A 14,983-nucleotide genomic window follows, 5' to 3' on the forward strand; every position below is an offset into this window, starting at 1 on the left:
TATCACATAAGAGTGAGAGAACAATAACATAAACTCGAACAATGTAGAGGTACAATTGGGATGCAGCAAAAAAATTGCAACACAGCAAGAAATGAAACACATGATACAAATGTCATAATACAGTACAAGGACAATATAGTAATGACAAATATGGGGTCAGAGTAGACTTAGACAGCTCTGGTACGAAAGAGATGTCAATCATAAAGTAACATGTGCAGTAGGTGTAGAGCTACACTATGCATGGCAGAGCTAATGGGTAGACCGACCATAGAAAAAGTAGAGAAAAAGTGGAGAAAAAGTGGAGAATAAGTGGAACATAAGAGGAGAAAAAGTGGAGAAAAAGTGGAGAAAAAAGTGGAGAAAAAGTGGAGAAAAAGTGGAGAAAAAGTGGAGAAAAAGTGGAGAAAAAGTGGAGATTAAGAGGAGAAAAAGTGGAGAAAAAAGTGGAGAAAAAAGTGGAGAAAAAGTGGAGCATAAGAGGAGAAAAAGTGGAGAAAAAGTGGAGAAAAAAGTGGAGAAAAAGTGGAGCATAAGAGGAGAAAAAGTGGAGATTAAGAGGAGAAAAAGTGGAGAAAAAGTGGAGAAAAAGTGGAGCATAAGAGGAGAAAAAGTGGAGAAAAAAGTGAAGAAAAAGTGGAGAAAAAGTGGAGCATAAGAGGAGAAAAAGTGGAGAAAAAGTGGAGAAAAAGTGGAGAAAAAGTGGAGCATAAGAGGAGAAAAAGTGGAGAAAAAGTGGAGAAAAAGTGGAGCATAAGAGGAGAAAAATTGGAGAAAAAGTGGAGAAAAAGTGGAGAAAAAGTGGAGCATAAGAGGAGAAAAAGTGGAGAAAAAGTGGAGAAAAAGTGGAGAATAAGTGGAACATAAGAGGAGAAAAAGTGGAGAAAAAGTGGAGAAAAAAGTGGAGAAAAAGTGGAGAAAAAGTGGAGAAAAAGTGGAGAAAAAGTGGAGAAAAAGTGGAGATTAAGAGGAGAAAAAGTGGAGAAAAAAGTGGAGAAAAAAGTGGAGAAAAAGTGGAGCATAAGAGGAGAAAAAGTGGAGAAAAAGTGGAGCATAAGAGGAGAAAAAGTGGAGAAAAAGTGGAGAAAAAGTGGAGCATAAGAGGAGAAAAAGTGGAGAAAAAGTGGAGAAAAAGTGGAGAAAAAGTGGAGCATAAGAGGAGAAAAAGTGGAGAAAAAGTGGAGCATAAGAGGAGAAAAAGTGGAGAAAAAGTGGAGAAAAAGTGGAGAAAAAGTGGAGCATAAGAGGAGAAAAAGTGGAGAAAAAGTGGAGAAAAAGTGGAGAAAAAGTGGAGAAAAAGTGGAGAATAAGTGGAACATAAGAGGAGAAAAAGTGGAGAAAAAGTGGAGAAAAAAGTGGAGAAAAAGTGGAGAAAAAGTGGAGAAAAAGTGGAGAAAAAGTGGAGAAAAAGTGGAGATTAAGAGGAGAAAAAGTGGAGAAAAAAGTGGAGAAAAAAGTGGAGAAAAAGTGGAGCATAAGAGGAGAAAAAGTGGAGAAAAAGTGGAGAAAAAAGTGGAGAAAAAGTGGAGCATAAGAGGAGAAAAAGTGGAGATTAAGAGGAGAAAAAGTGGAGAAAAAGTGGAGAAAAAGTGGAGCATAAGAGGAGAAAAAGTGGAGAAAAAAGTGAAGAAAAAGTGGAGAAAAAGTGGAGCATAAGAGGAGAAAAAGTGGAGAAAAAGTGGAGAAAAAGTGGAGAAAAAGTGGAGAAAAAGTGGAGAAAAAGTGGAGCATAAGAGGAGAAAAAGTGGAGAAAAAGTGGAGAAAAAGTGGAGCATAAGAGGAGAAAAAGTGGAGAAAAAAGTGGAGAAAAAGTGGAGAAAAAGTGGAGAAAAAGTGGAGAAAAAGTGGAGCATAAGTGGAGAAAAAGTGGAGAAAAAGTGGAGAAAAAGTGGAGAAAAAGTGGAGCATAAGAGGAGAAAAAGTGGAGAAAAAAGTGGAGAGAACGTGGAGAAAAAGTGGAGAAAAAGTGGAGCATAAGAGGAGAAAAAGTGGAGAAAAAGTGGAGAAAAAGTGGAGCATAAGAGGAGAAAAAGTGGAGAAAAAAGTGGAGAAAAAGTGGAGAAAAAGTGGAGAAAAAGTGGAGCATAAGAGGAGAAAAAGTGGAGATTAAGAGGAGAAAAAGTGGAGAAAAAGTGGAGAAAAAGTGGAGAAAAAGTGGAGAAAAAGTGGAGAAAAAAATGGAGAAAAAGTGGAGAAAAAGTGGAGAGAAAGTGGAGAAAAAAATGGAGAAAAAGTGGAACACCCTTTGGTACCTTTCATGTGGCACTAAGGGGTGCTTAGCTTTGTATTTAGCCAAAAAAATGAAAAAAAAATGACATAGGGTTCCCCCTAGTTTTGTAGCCAGCTAGGGTAAAGCAGACGGCTGCAGCCTGCAGACCACAGCTGGCAACCTCACCTTGGCTGGTAATCCAAAACTGAGGGCACCCCACGCTGTTATTTTAAATTAAATAAATAATTAAAAAAAAAAACACGTAGGGGTCCCCCAAAATTGGATCACCAGCCAAGGTAAAGCAGACAGCTGGGGCCTGATATTCTCAGACTAGGGAGGTCCATGGTTATTGGAATCTCCCCAGCCTAAAAATAGCAGGCCGCAGCCGCCCCAGAAGTGGCGCATCCATTAGATGCGCCAATCCTGGTGCTTCGCCCCAGCTCATCCCGCGCCCTGGTGCGGTGGCAAACGGGGTAATATTTGGGGTTAATACCAGATGTGTAATGTCACCTGGCATCAAGCCCTGGGGTTGGTGAGGTCAGGCGTCTATCAGATACCCGACATCGCCAACCCAGTCAGTAATAAAAAAAAATAGACGACAAACACATTTTTATTTGAAAAAACACTCCCCAAAACATTCCCTCTTTAACCAATTTATTAGATTGAAAAACAAATCCAGGTCTGGTGTAATCCAAGGGGTTGCCATGACGATCCACACTGTCCCAGTCAATGAAGAGCAGGATGTTCCCCATTGACTGGGAGAGCAGTGCAGTGACCTGAGCTAACATCAATGGGTCAGCCCAGGTCACTGCAGGGGGGTGACAAGTGCTGCTGTCAGCGAGGTACATTACCTGCGCTGATCTCCAGCACACTGACAGCCCCTGTCACTGAGGTCAATGACCGGCGCCTTCACAGCAAGTATCGCGAGAGGTCCGTGACGTCACCGCTAGTCAGTCTCGGGTCGGAAGCGATAGGTGATGTGACAAGCGGCGGCCATGGAGGACAGTGACAGCGCTGAGGTCGGGATGGCGGGACTTCATCACCGCAGGTAAGCCGAGCGAGCGAGCGAGCGAGCGGGGCGGGCGAGGGGGGGATGGGGGGGATGGGGGGGGGGATGTGTGTGTGTGTGTGTGTTTGTGTATGTATGTGTACATGCCGCGGGCAGGAGGGGGCGGAGCGAGCTGAGCGGGAAAGTGTGGGCTTCCTGCACGTAACTAAGATAAACATCGGGTTACTAACCAAAGCGCTTTGCTTGGATACCCGATGTTTATCTTGGTTACCAGCTTGTGGCAGGCTGCCAGCGATGGCTCCTGCACACTGTAGCTGTAAAAAGCCCTGCTTTTTGCTGCTAGAACCGTTCTCGAACGTATCTAGAACTATCGAGCTTTTGCAAAAAGCTCGAGTTCTAGTTCGATCTAGAACATGCCCCAAAATCACTCGAGCCGCGAACTGGAGAACCACGAACCACGAACCGCGCTCAACTCTAGTAATTATGTATACATGATACACGTCACCAATATAACTGTACCACAAGTGTGGAATACGTTGGATCCAAAAACTAATTCAAATATATATATTGAAAAAGCTGACCCTCCGTCTACAAAAAAAACATCCATTAGCGATTAAGGGATCTCGCGGCATAACCTACATGTATCATGTAAGCTCCTGTTTGCCTTTTGATTCCTTGATGGAATGACGATAAATGACAATGGGTGACAGTAAAATGGATAGATTCCACAGCTGGTGAGTGTCACGTCTTCAATACACTTAATTTGAACCAATATGTGTATGAAGCAGCGTCTTGTGTTCTTTATAGGATCCTACAAGTTCTTCAAGATAAAAAGCAATGCTACAGAATTTAAATTGGGGAGTTTTGTGCAATGGCAAGTAATTTAAAGTAGTTGTCAATCCTCCGAAATCACATCAGAGGCCGATGGGTTGACAGAGGGAGTGTGCTCCCTCTATCAAACTCCTTAATGCCGTAGTCACTATTGACCGCAGCACTGAAAAGGTGAACTTCTGGGATCTGAGCCTGCTTTGGTCCAAGCAGATGTATAGGGAGTTTAGCTGTCTCTCACCATAGAAAGCACAGGCACAATCCTGGGTAGAGGTGAGCGAACCCGAGGTTCAATATTCAGTGTTCGTACCAAACACAGACTTTACAGGAAAACCAGAGTTTGAGTTCAGAAATTTGGGGGCCTTACATATGCAAATCACTGGCTCGAGCATCCCTATGCTCCGGTATGCTTGGTTCTCAGTCCAGTGGGAGCCACTTGCAGTGTTTGATCAGCTCGTACTGGGGATAACAACAGCGTGATCGGATATAGTGTATACCAAACAAAAATAAAAAGAGGAAAAGCCATGCCCACCTGCCCCCGGAAGTAATCTGTTTATGGCTGGCTTCATGTGGGCAGAGATCCGAACTGCCAGTTAGTGACTTCTATTGGGATTCAGGTCAAGTCCGGGTCCCAAACCAAACTCTATCTAAAGTCCGGATGAAGCCGCCCAACCGAACTTTCACGAGTCAACTCATCTCTAATCCTGGGTCTCCAACATCCCTTGAATGGAAGGGGTTAATAAATTACCAGTAAATATATACATCTGTTATGTAGCGTTTTAAGACAGCAATGCTCCATTTACATGCATATATATACTGATTTGTTTCTGATGTATTAATTTGCATTTCTTTGTGATTCATTTTTTTTAGGTTCCTTAGCATCTGCAACATCCTCAACTCCAGCGCCCAGACAAGTCAGCCCTTACATGATATTGCTTGGCTTTATATGCGGCCTAATGATTGTTCTTCTTCTCATTTATGGCATGGTTAAATTCATAAGTCGGAAAAAGAACATCGAGTTTGGGTGAGTTTTGAACCTGAATAATGTGGGATGATTTTTACATATAAGATAGATGAAGTCAAGTGTATTATGTTTTTTATGGATAAGAATACAATTCCATTTGTTGAAAATAGTCTCCACTTTGTAGTAAAACATGTTGAACAGTTTTTCATCTTATTTAGCATTTACTTTATTGCACACATTAGGGCATTCAGTGAATAGTGATTCTTTAGTAAGTATAACAATATGACCAGAAATATTCCCTTAGCTATCGGTAGACAGAACATTTTGTTCTCCACTGACTTCTGGTTTAATAGATTAGTTGAACCTTTGTTTTCAGAGTATTGTGATCTAATAGCACTGTAAAACAAGTAATTTAAATTAGATAAATCACAAGTCACAGAACTATAATGACAGAAAATGGCTTCTAGGAGTCAGAAGGTCGCATTGCTTGCCGAAACACACATTTGCACTTTTTGGAGCTTCTTTGCGCTGCTGTTAGCCATGCAGATTTCTCTTGTGCTGGTGCTGCAAGGGTTAAGGCTGTTTTTTTTTTTTTGTCTCCTTTTGGCTTTCTGTCCTGGCCTATCTCCGTTGTTTTGTTTTATCCTCTCTCCTCTGATACTCTGATATAAGTACTCACCTGCTATACTTTGGTATCTGTGTGGAGGTGTGAGCCGTGAAAAGAATGGTCGCTCTGGAACAGTTTCTGGAGATAGCTGCTTGGAAGTTTCTTTTACCCTTTCTGGCTAATTCGCTTTTGTGTCTTTACCATAGAGCAGGACTTGCGTTCCTGCTGCTCTGCGCACTAGTCAGGGGTGCGCTTAGGTTAAGTCAGGGATAGGGACGTGATTGCCGCACTGGGTGAAATAACTCGTCTAGGATTGCTTAGGGTAAGTGTCAGGGGTTGCTTAGGGTAAGTGTCTGGGTTTCCCCTTCCTGTTTCTCCCTAGTCGCAGTATACTCCTTTCCTTCTGTCTCACCATGTACGCTGTTTGGCTTCTTAGTGGAGCATAACATCACATATTAGTATTTTCACCAAAATCAGAGGCTGCATCAGACTCTAGTCTCATATTGTTAAGCTAGCGAATAGTTGATATCTACTGCACAGTGGCATTTTACAGTGTGCAGCATAAATGAGCACATGCCTTGCACATGCTTCAGTTTTACTCAAATTAGTTTATGCAAAAATAAATACAGGTTACATAAAAAAACTACTCCATCTAGTATTTTGTATGACCGCCATGATTTTTAAGGACCCCACAAAGTCTTCTAGGCATGAAATGAACAAACTGGCGACATTGTGACATCTATCTTTTTCCATTCTTCACAAGTGACCTCTTAGAGCCTGGACGCTAGATAGAGAGTAGTGATAACCTGTCTCTTCGTCTCTTCAGAATTCCCCATAGGTGTTCGATTGGGTTCAGATCAGGAGACATACTTCAACATTTAATCACTTTCACCCTGTTCTTAAGAAATGCAACAGATGTGTGTTTTGGAGCATTGTAATGCTTCAAAAAGTGCACGTATACCAAGGGCATGAAGTGATGGGAGCATCTTCTCTTTCATCATAGAGCAGTACTTCTTTGAATTCATGATTCCATCAATGAAATGTAACTACCTGACACCAGGAACACTCATGCAGCCCCACATCACTGCAGGCATAAAGCATTTTTTTTTAGTAATTTTTCAAAATGCTTGGTGCCTATAGTGAAACATGCTAGTGGCAGTGTCCTTATGTGGGGCTGCATGGGTCCTGCTGTTGTCAGGGAGCTACATTTCATGGATGGTATTGTTTCCATCCAAGTCTTAAAACCAGTTTTGATGATATCATACTGTACATACATAGTGAATTCAGATAGCTGTTCAAAGCTGTTCAATAAATGTGAGCAAAACAAGTGCGTAGACTTTAAAAGCTACATGAAATGTCCCCGATCAGTGAAAGAAAACCGAGTTCTTAATAATTCTTGGGCACTGCAACGAAAACTGGCTTTAAAAAGGTGCACAACTTCATTGTATATTGATAAACTTCACTAACAACATATCAGAAATCGCATATTCTAGGATTTAGACTTCCCGCATACAAGAGCACGTCAATAAATTTGAATGTCATCAAAAAGTTAATTTATTTCAGTAATTCAATACAAAAAGGGAAACGCATATATTATATAGTCATTACACACAGAGTGATCTATTTCAAGTGTTTATTTCTGTTAATGTTGATGATTATGGCTTACAGCCAATGAAAACCCAAAAGTCATTATCTCAGAAAATTAGAATATTATATAAGACCAACTGAAAAAATGATTTTAAACTCAGAAATGTTGGTGCCTCCTGAAAAAGTCTGTACAGTAAATGCACTCAGTACTTGGTCGAGGCTTCTTTTGCATGAATTACTGCATCAATGTGACATGACATGGAGGTGATCAGCCTGTGGCACTGCTGGGAGTTATGGAAGCCTGGGTTTCTTTGATAGCAGCTTTCAACTCGTCTGCATTGTTGGGTCTGGTGACTCTCATCTTTCTCTTGACATCATCCTCTTAATCAGGCGACAGCGAGTTTACTGGCCAATCAAGCCCAGTGATACTGTGGTTAGTAAACCAGGTATTGGTACTTTTGGCAGTGTGGACAGGTGCCAAGTCCTGCTGGAAAATGAAATTTCCATCTCCAAAAAGCTTGTCGGCAGATGTCCTGGTAGATGGCTGTGCTGACTTTAGTCTTGATAAAACACAGTGGATCTACACCAGCAGATGACATGGCTCCCCAAACCATCACTGACTGTGGAAACTTCACACTAGACCTCAAGCAGCTTGGATTGTGGCCTCTCCACTCTTCCTCCAGACTCTGGGACCTTGGTTTCCAAAGGAAATGCAACATTTACTTTCATTTGAAAACAACACCTTAGACCACTGAGCAGCAGTCCAGTTGTTTTTCTCCTTCGCCCAGGTAAGATGCTTCTGGCGTTGCCTATATGTCATGAGTGGCTTGACACAAGGAATGTGACAGTTGTAGCCCATGTCCTGGATATGTTTGTGTGCGGTGGCTCTTGAAGCACTGACTCCAGCAGCAGTCCACTCCTTGTGAATCTCCCCCAATTTTTTTTAAATAATCCTATCAAGGCTGCGGTTATCCCAGTTGTTTATGCACCTTTTTTTTTTACCAAACTTTTTTCTTCCACTTAACTTTCCATTAATTTGTTTGGATACTGTGAAGAGCCAGCTTGTTTAGCAATGACCTTTTGTGGCTTATCTTCCTTGTAGAGTGTGTCAATGACTGCCTTCTGGACATCTGTCAAGTCCGCAGTCTTCCCCATGATTGTGTAGCCTACTGAGCCAGACTAAGGGACCATTTGCTTAGGATGTTTTGTGATAATTGTTCTAATTTTCTGAGATAATAACTTTTGGGTTTTCATTGGCTATCATACATAATCATTAATAGAAATAAACACTTGAAATAGATCACTCTGTGTGTAATGACTCTTTTTGTATTGAATTAGTGAAATAAATTAACTTTTTGATGATATTCTAATTTATTGAGATGCGCCTGTACCTACAGATAAAGTTGGTCAACATAATTTCCAATAAGCAGCCGTTTTCCTACAATAACTGAGTGCTGAATAGATTACATAATGTAAATTCCTATCAGTTGAGGAATGTTACCGGTCCTATGTTGTAGACAATAGATTTGTATTATTCTTGTGACATAACATTAATAGCACAGCATGGAAATGAAGCATGTATCAAGAATGTCCTTCTGGTTCCCTCGTACATATCAGCTGATTGTGGAGCTACGTATGATGGAGTTAAATGTCACATCCTGCTTGCTGGGTGTCTCCGTGCCTGGTGGAAGTCCTGACGAGTGATTTTTTTAAATAAGTCATTACTTCTATGAGTAGAATGTATTTTTTCCCAATTGGATCTATGTTAAAAAATTTCAGATGCCTTTTAGCTTTCACTCAATGTTTTTCTGTAACTGAAGAAACAGAATATCTAGATTACTAAAACGTGATTATTTGCATTGAAGCTAAAATATGGAATATATTATTCTCACAATTTAGAGCTGATCCTGAATCCTTACATTCAGCAAGCTGTAGATAGTTGGGGAAGAACCAAAATGTTCTCAAGATCATGATTGTTTCCATGCTTACAGCAGAAAGTCACTGGATACATTACAAAAACCAAGGATATAACACTTGTTAGGCCAACAGCTATCGCTTCAAATTGCCTCCTACTTATGTCACCTAGCCCAGGCTAAGCATGTATGTGTTCTCATTGAAGAGGTTGTCCACTACTGTAACATTGATGGGCTTTCCTTAGGATAGGTCATCAATATCTGATCTGACACCCCGCACCCAAGTTGATCAGCTGTTCTCGTTTGTGCAGATGGCAGCATCAGGCGGCTGGAAATGCATTAGATATTATAAGACTACCTTCTGAACTTACTTTTATAGTAGTACATTGTGATAGTATGTAAATTGATTTGTAATTATACAGCACATGCCTAAGATAATACACCATGTGAATGAGACCTAATCAATGTATTATACAGACTTCTACCACAAGAGAATATGATTAGTAACAACATATGCATGGCTAAATTAAATAATCACTGAGGGAAACACAACCTGGGGTTCCCGCAGGAAGGGGTGCCTACTTCAGAAAACATTATAAACAAGGAGAAAAGAAGAAAAATGGCACCAAAACGTAATGCAAAAAAGTATTAAATTTTATTCACATGAAATTACAACGATATGGAATATCAGCTTGTTATGAGAATAAATAGTACAATGTCAAAATGAAACAATTAATTGGACAAAAATTGGGAAAAAGGGAATGAAGTCACCTGGGGATGGAGGATGTAAGTATATGTAGAACACAAAAAGAGGGGAATGTAGGGTCCAACCCGTCGCCGTAAAGAAACCCTGAGGGGGGGGGGGCCCAAGGGAATATATAAGAGTGATGTTAAAAGATAGTAGTATATCCCTGGGATGTGTACATCCAGGGATGGGCCCCTAAGTCCCAAGATGATAAATGGTCAGGGTTACCCTCCACAAATAATGTAGTCAGGAATTAGAAAAGAGTAACCAATGAACAGGTAAGCGGGAGTCACAAAAAGGGGAGTGTGAAAAGATAGTATCAACCAGAGTAGTCGTGGGGCAATAGAGAGGAGGCTGAGGTAGTAATAAATAGACAGTTTATAGTCCTGGAGCCGAGAGGTGCCGGTTAGCACAGTAACGGCTAGATTAAAATACAATCAGGTCCTTGTGCCCAGACTAGTCATGGAGCTACAGAGAAAGGCAGGAATGGTAAAGTGATTTCTCAAGAGAAGATGTGAGAAGGCAGGTAGAACAGTAGAATACAAATAGTATACAGCCCGACTCCAGTAGGAGGAGGTACAACCGGGCAGGAAGAAAAAGGAAAGGCGAATAAACACAGTAGTCTCTAAAGTAGAGAAGACTAGTCGTGGGGCAAGGAGAGGGAACTGAGTAGAGAGTATGAGATAGTCGTGAGGCCGAGAGGTGCCGGGGAGCACAATGACGGCCAGTGTCAGAAAAAGGAAAAAGGGGGGAGGGAGAGGGGAGAGAGTCAGATCTCAAAGCCCAGGGCTCGTCCTCCTGCCGCCACTTCCCTCCACTCCTCAGGTAATTACCGGATTTTTACTCCTTTACTGCCCATACCTCTCTCAGGCTCACACGACTAGACCGGGCTTTGAGATCTGACTCTCTCCCCTCTCCCTCCCCCCTTTTTCCTTTTTCTGACACTGGCCGTCATTGTGCTCCCCGGCACCTCTCGGCCTCACGACTATCTCATACTCTCTACTCAGTTCCCTCTCCTTGCCCCACGACTAGTCTTCTCTACTTTAGAGACTACTGTGTTTATTCGCCTTTCCTTTTTCTTCCTGCCCGGTTGTACCTCCTCCTACTGGAGTCGGGCTGTATACTATTTGTATTCTACTGTTCTACCTGCCTTCTCACATCTTCTCTTGAGAAATCACTTTACCATTCCTGCCTTTCTCTGTAGCTCCACGACTAGTCTGGGCACAAGGACCTGATTGTATTTTAATCTAGCCGTTACTGTGCTAACCGGCACCTCTCGGCTCCAGGACTATAAACTGTCTATTTATTACTACCTCAGCCTCCTCTCTATTGCCCCACGACTACTCTGGTTGATACTATCTTTTCACACTCCCCTTTTTGTGACTCCCGCTTACCTGTTCATTGGTTACTCTTTTCTAATTCCTGACTACATTATTTGTGGAGGGTAACCCTGACCATTTATCATCTTGGGACTTAGGGGCCCATCCCTGGATGTACACATCCCAGGGATATACTACTATCTTTTAACATCACTCTTATATATTCCCTTGGGCCCCCCCCCCCTCAGGGTTTCTTTACGGCGACGGGTTGGACCCTACATTCCCCTCTTTTTGTGTTCTACATATACTTACATCCTCCATCCCCAGGTGACTTCATTCCCTTTTTCCCAATTTTTGTCCAATTAATTGTTTCATTTTGACATTGTACTATTTATTCTCATAACAAGCTGATATTCCATATCGTTGTAATTTCATGTGAATAAAATTTAATACTTTTTTGCATTACGTTTTGGTGCCATTTTTCTTCTTTTCTCCTTGTTCACAAGAGAATATGAGTGCGGTGAAGATGGTAAATGGACGTTAGACACTTGACTCATGTCCCTTAATGTGCTTTTCCATTTATTCAGGCATGCAATATTCAGTTCGGATAATTCAGACATCGTCGTATACAAAGCAAAGAAATCCTACACTAGGAAAGGCATTGAAGTGACGTGTAAGTTGGCAAATCCTCCATATGCTGGAATGTGTTTTTTGAAGCCTGTGTTTGAGTGAGTGGCCCTGAAGAAGGTTATTCATGTTGAAAGGGTGCCACCTGTTGGCGGAAACTAAACTTTCAATCACAGCTTTGTTTTCAAAGAGAACCTGTCACTTGAAATATAATTTTTCATGGTGTGAATGCTGCTTTTCTCCCGAATATGTCATTATTTCTTTCCTGTTCCTGCGCCTCTCCATTCCTGAGACATGGCCCCATCTTCTTTCATTATAAGTCTAGTCTTTATAACCAGGTATGATATGCTTGAACAAGGTTTCTTTATTTTTCACCAAGATTACTGTACTGCCCGCCCAACGTTGCGGCTCACGCAGGAGCCTTCACCAGGGGCCAAGAGTACCGAGGTAAATGGTTGTGATAAGAGATCTTATAGGTGCATCAGGACCTGAGAACAGGAGGGAAAATTTAGAAGAGTCAGCTTAAGGAATACTCCAGTAAGAAGAAATTATTGCTACATGTGAAGCAGACAAGGGGAGCGCCAATAAGGGGCTAGCATACAATGTGAAGGGGCTCACACGGTAGGTTGGGGTACAAGATGATTGCAATAAGACACTGTCGTATATGTACTAGAATTATTAATCATATGTAGTATGATAAATAGATTGCCAGGATGACATCAGTGGTGCTGAAAGCACTAGGATAAAGGTGAGAGCACCAGGGGAATACCTAAAGCGGCATGGTGATCTCCCGAGCACCAGGATTATAGCAGCTGAGCACAACTTATCCTCCCCTGTAGTCTTTATAACCATCTGGGAGAGGGCCTCAAAAAGACCCCCATAGAGACGTGTTAATGATAATGCCAACTTGGCTAAAAAGACAAGATTTACAAAAGTGGAATGGGAAGCCATGTCTCAAGAATGGAGAGATTCAGAAATAAAAGAAAAACAATGCTAAATTAAGAAGAACAGTGGTTTTACACCAGGTTAAAAAAATACATATTTGTAGTCTTTTTAAATTATTTAAAATATAGTCGCAACAAAATAAAGTTTTTCTCTCTGCTTTTTGTGTTCTGTTTTTAGTAAGTACTTTGGGTATCAGTGAAGAGCTGCAACAGAAGTTAGAAGATGTGATGGTTGAGAGGAACCTGCTATCCCTTGGGAAAGTGTTGGGAGAGGGTAGGTATTATAATTGGAATTGCTTAAAGAGGTTACATGAATTCTCCTGTGCCCAGCAGATAGATGCATACTTCAGGACACATTCCAACTAGACTCACGTGACATCACTCAGTTCACCTGTGTTGAGCGAGGCTGTACAAGTCTAGTCGGAATGTTCCCAGGATTATTTAGATCACCGACACTGCAGAATCCTGACAGCGCGCACTGTGAGTATTTACAATTCTGCAGTCACATAGAGTGACTGCAGACTTTTCTGACAAATTGGACACCCCTTTTTAAGCTGCTCATAGATATATTGATGTCTTCTATTTTATGTTCTTGTAAAGTCAATTTTTGGGGGGTGTAATTGGATAAAACAGAATAAAATCCTTTTTTAAATCAGTTCATAATTTGGCCTCAATCATGACCAGTGCAAAATTTCGATCTGATGCGTCTGCATCTTCTTGCAGGGCCACCTGCTACACGTGCACACAATCCTTGATGGAACGGATATGATCAGTGTTTATTTTTTTAGGTGAATTTGGATCTGTGATGGAAGGGGAATTGCGGTATCCTGATGGCACAACTCATAAAGTAGCTGTGAAAACCATGAAGTGTAAGAGAACTTCTTTTTGCTGCTAAGAATGCCATATCCAGTTTTGTGCACTATATTGCATTTATTGGCACAGAGAGAATATTAACAAAATCTATATTTTATTGATCAATCATAATGAAAAATTTTAAAATAATGAAAAAAAATCTGAAAAATGAAATCTAATTGTTTTCCTCACGTTAGATGGTGATTGGCTTACACTTCTTTGTGTTTCTGGGTAACACTGTACTCACGCATGAGCTTCACTTGTTTTCATATCCACAGTGGACAACTTTTCGCAACGGGAAATAGAAGAATTTCTAAGCGAGGCAGCCTGTATGAAAGACTTCAACCATCCAAATGTGATTAAATTGCTTGGTAAGGTTTATACATAAATCCGTTTATAAGGGAATGTCCTTTCAGTGTGTATTGTCCTGTTTTGTAGATGGCACAAGGCTCCCTGAGCTGATTTGTTGTCAGTGACGTCCCTGAACATTAGTAGTAACCACTGAGTCCCATTGCTACTCATTGTTGTCCTGATTTTATTATTTGCCTCTCTGCATTTTAGAAGCCTTAACATTTAGATTTTTTTTTCTCGCCAACTTGGCTGTATGAGTCCCTATTTATGCAGGAGAAATTGTCTGGGAGTACACCCAAAGAACTGATTTTTTTTCTTTTTTATTATGCAAAAATAGGGGAAAAAACAAATACCATTTACCTTATTTTTAACTGTTTATCTTACTGAATAACATATCGAATTATTTATTAAAGTTAAAATGGTCATATGGATACTTAAAGGAGTTTCTTTGGCCTTATGATATTGATGATGTACACTTAGGATGACTACCACTATTGTCACATGTCCAGTAATCATCCATAAAGGCGGCGTTACACGCTACGATTTATCTGACGATATGTCGTCGGGGTCACGGATTCCGTGACGCACTTCCGTCATCGTTAGCAACGTCGTTGCGTGTGACACCTACGTACGACTCCGAACGATCGCAAATAGGTTGAAAATCGTTGACGTTGACACGTCGTTCACTTTCAAAATATTGTTCATCGTTTGGAACGCAGCAGACATATTCACAACATCCACACGACCGCCTTGGGCAAACAATATATCGCTGAACGATTTTGCGTCTCTTGTGAGATCGTTACGTGTGACCGCTAATAAACGACCTATGTGCGATCTCAGGAAATCGTAACTACGATCTGGGCGTGTCACATCGCTAATGAGATCGTCAGATAAATCATAGCGTGTAAAGCGGCCTTTAGAATGGATCCAGCAGCAATCTGTTAGCAAAAAAGTTATGCAGACAAAACTTTTTTTGTCCATTTTTAAAAAAGTGATTAACTGGGTCTATTAATTTTAACATTGAAGTCTAT

General features: G+C 41.1%; 1 protein-coding gene across 1 annotated transcript in view; it reads left to right on the plus strand.

Moving 5' to 3' along the window:
• MERTK (MER proto-oncogene, tyrosine kinase) overlaps window positions 1-14,983 on the plus strand; it is a 135,003-nt gene that overhangs the window by 102,025 nt on the left and 17,995 nt on the right. The window contains exons 10-14 of the mRNA XM_075339589.1: window positions 4,914-5,067; window positions 11,766-11,851; window positions 12,928-13,023; window positions 13,538-13,618; window positions 13,880-13,972. Of these exons, the coding sequence (XP_075195704.1) occupies window positions 4,914-5,067; window positions 11,766-11,851; window positions 12,928-13,023; window positions 13,538-13,618; window positions 13,880-13,972 (510 nt within the window). The remainder of the gene's footprint in view (window positions 1-4,913; window positions 5,068-11,765; window positions 11,852-12,927; window positions 13,024-13,537; window positions 13,619-13,879; window positions 13,973-14,983) is intronic.

The sequence above is a fragment of the Anomaloglossus baeobatrachus genome, chromosome 3, assembly GCF_048569485.1.
Source record: "Anomaloglossus baeobatrachus isolate aAnoBae1 chromosome 3, aAnoBae1.hap1, whole genome shotgun sequence".
NCBI classification, from domain to species: Eukaryota; Metazoa; Chordata; class Amphibia; order Anura; family Aromobatidae; genus Anomaloglossus; species Anomaloglossus baeobatrachus.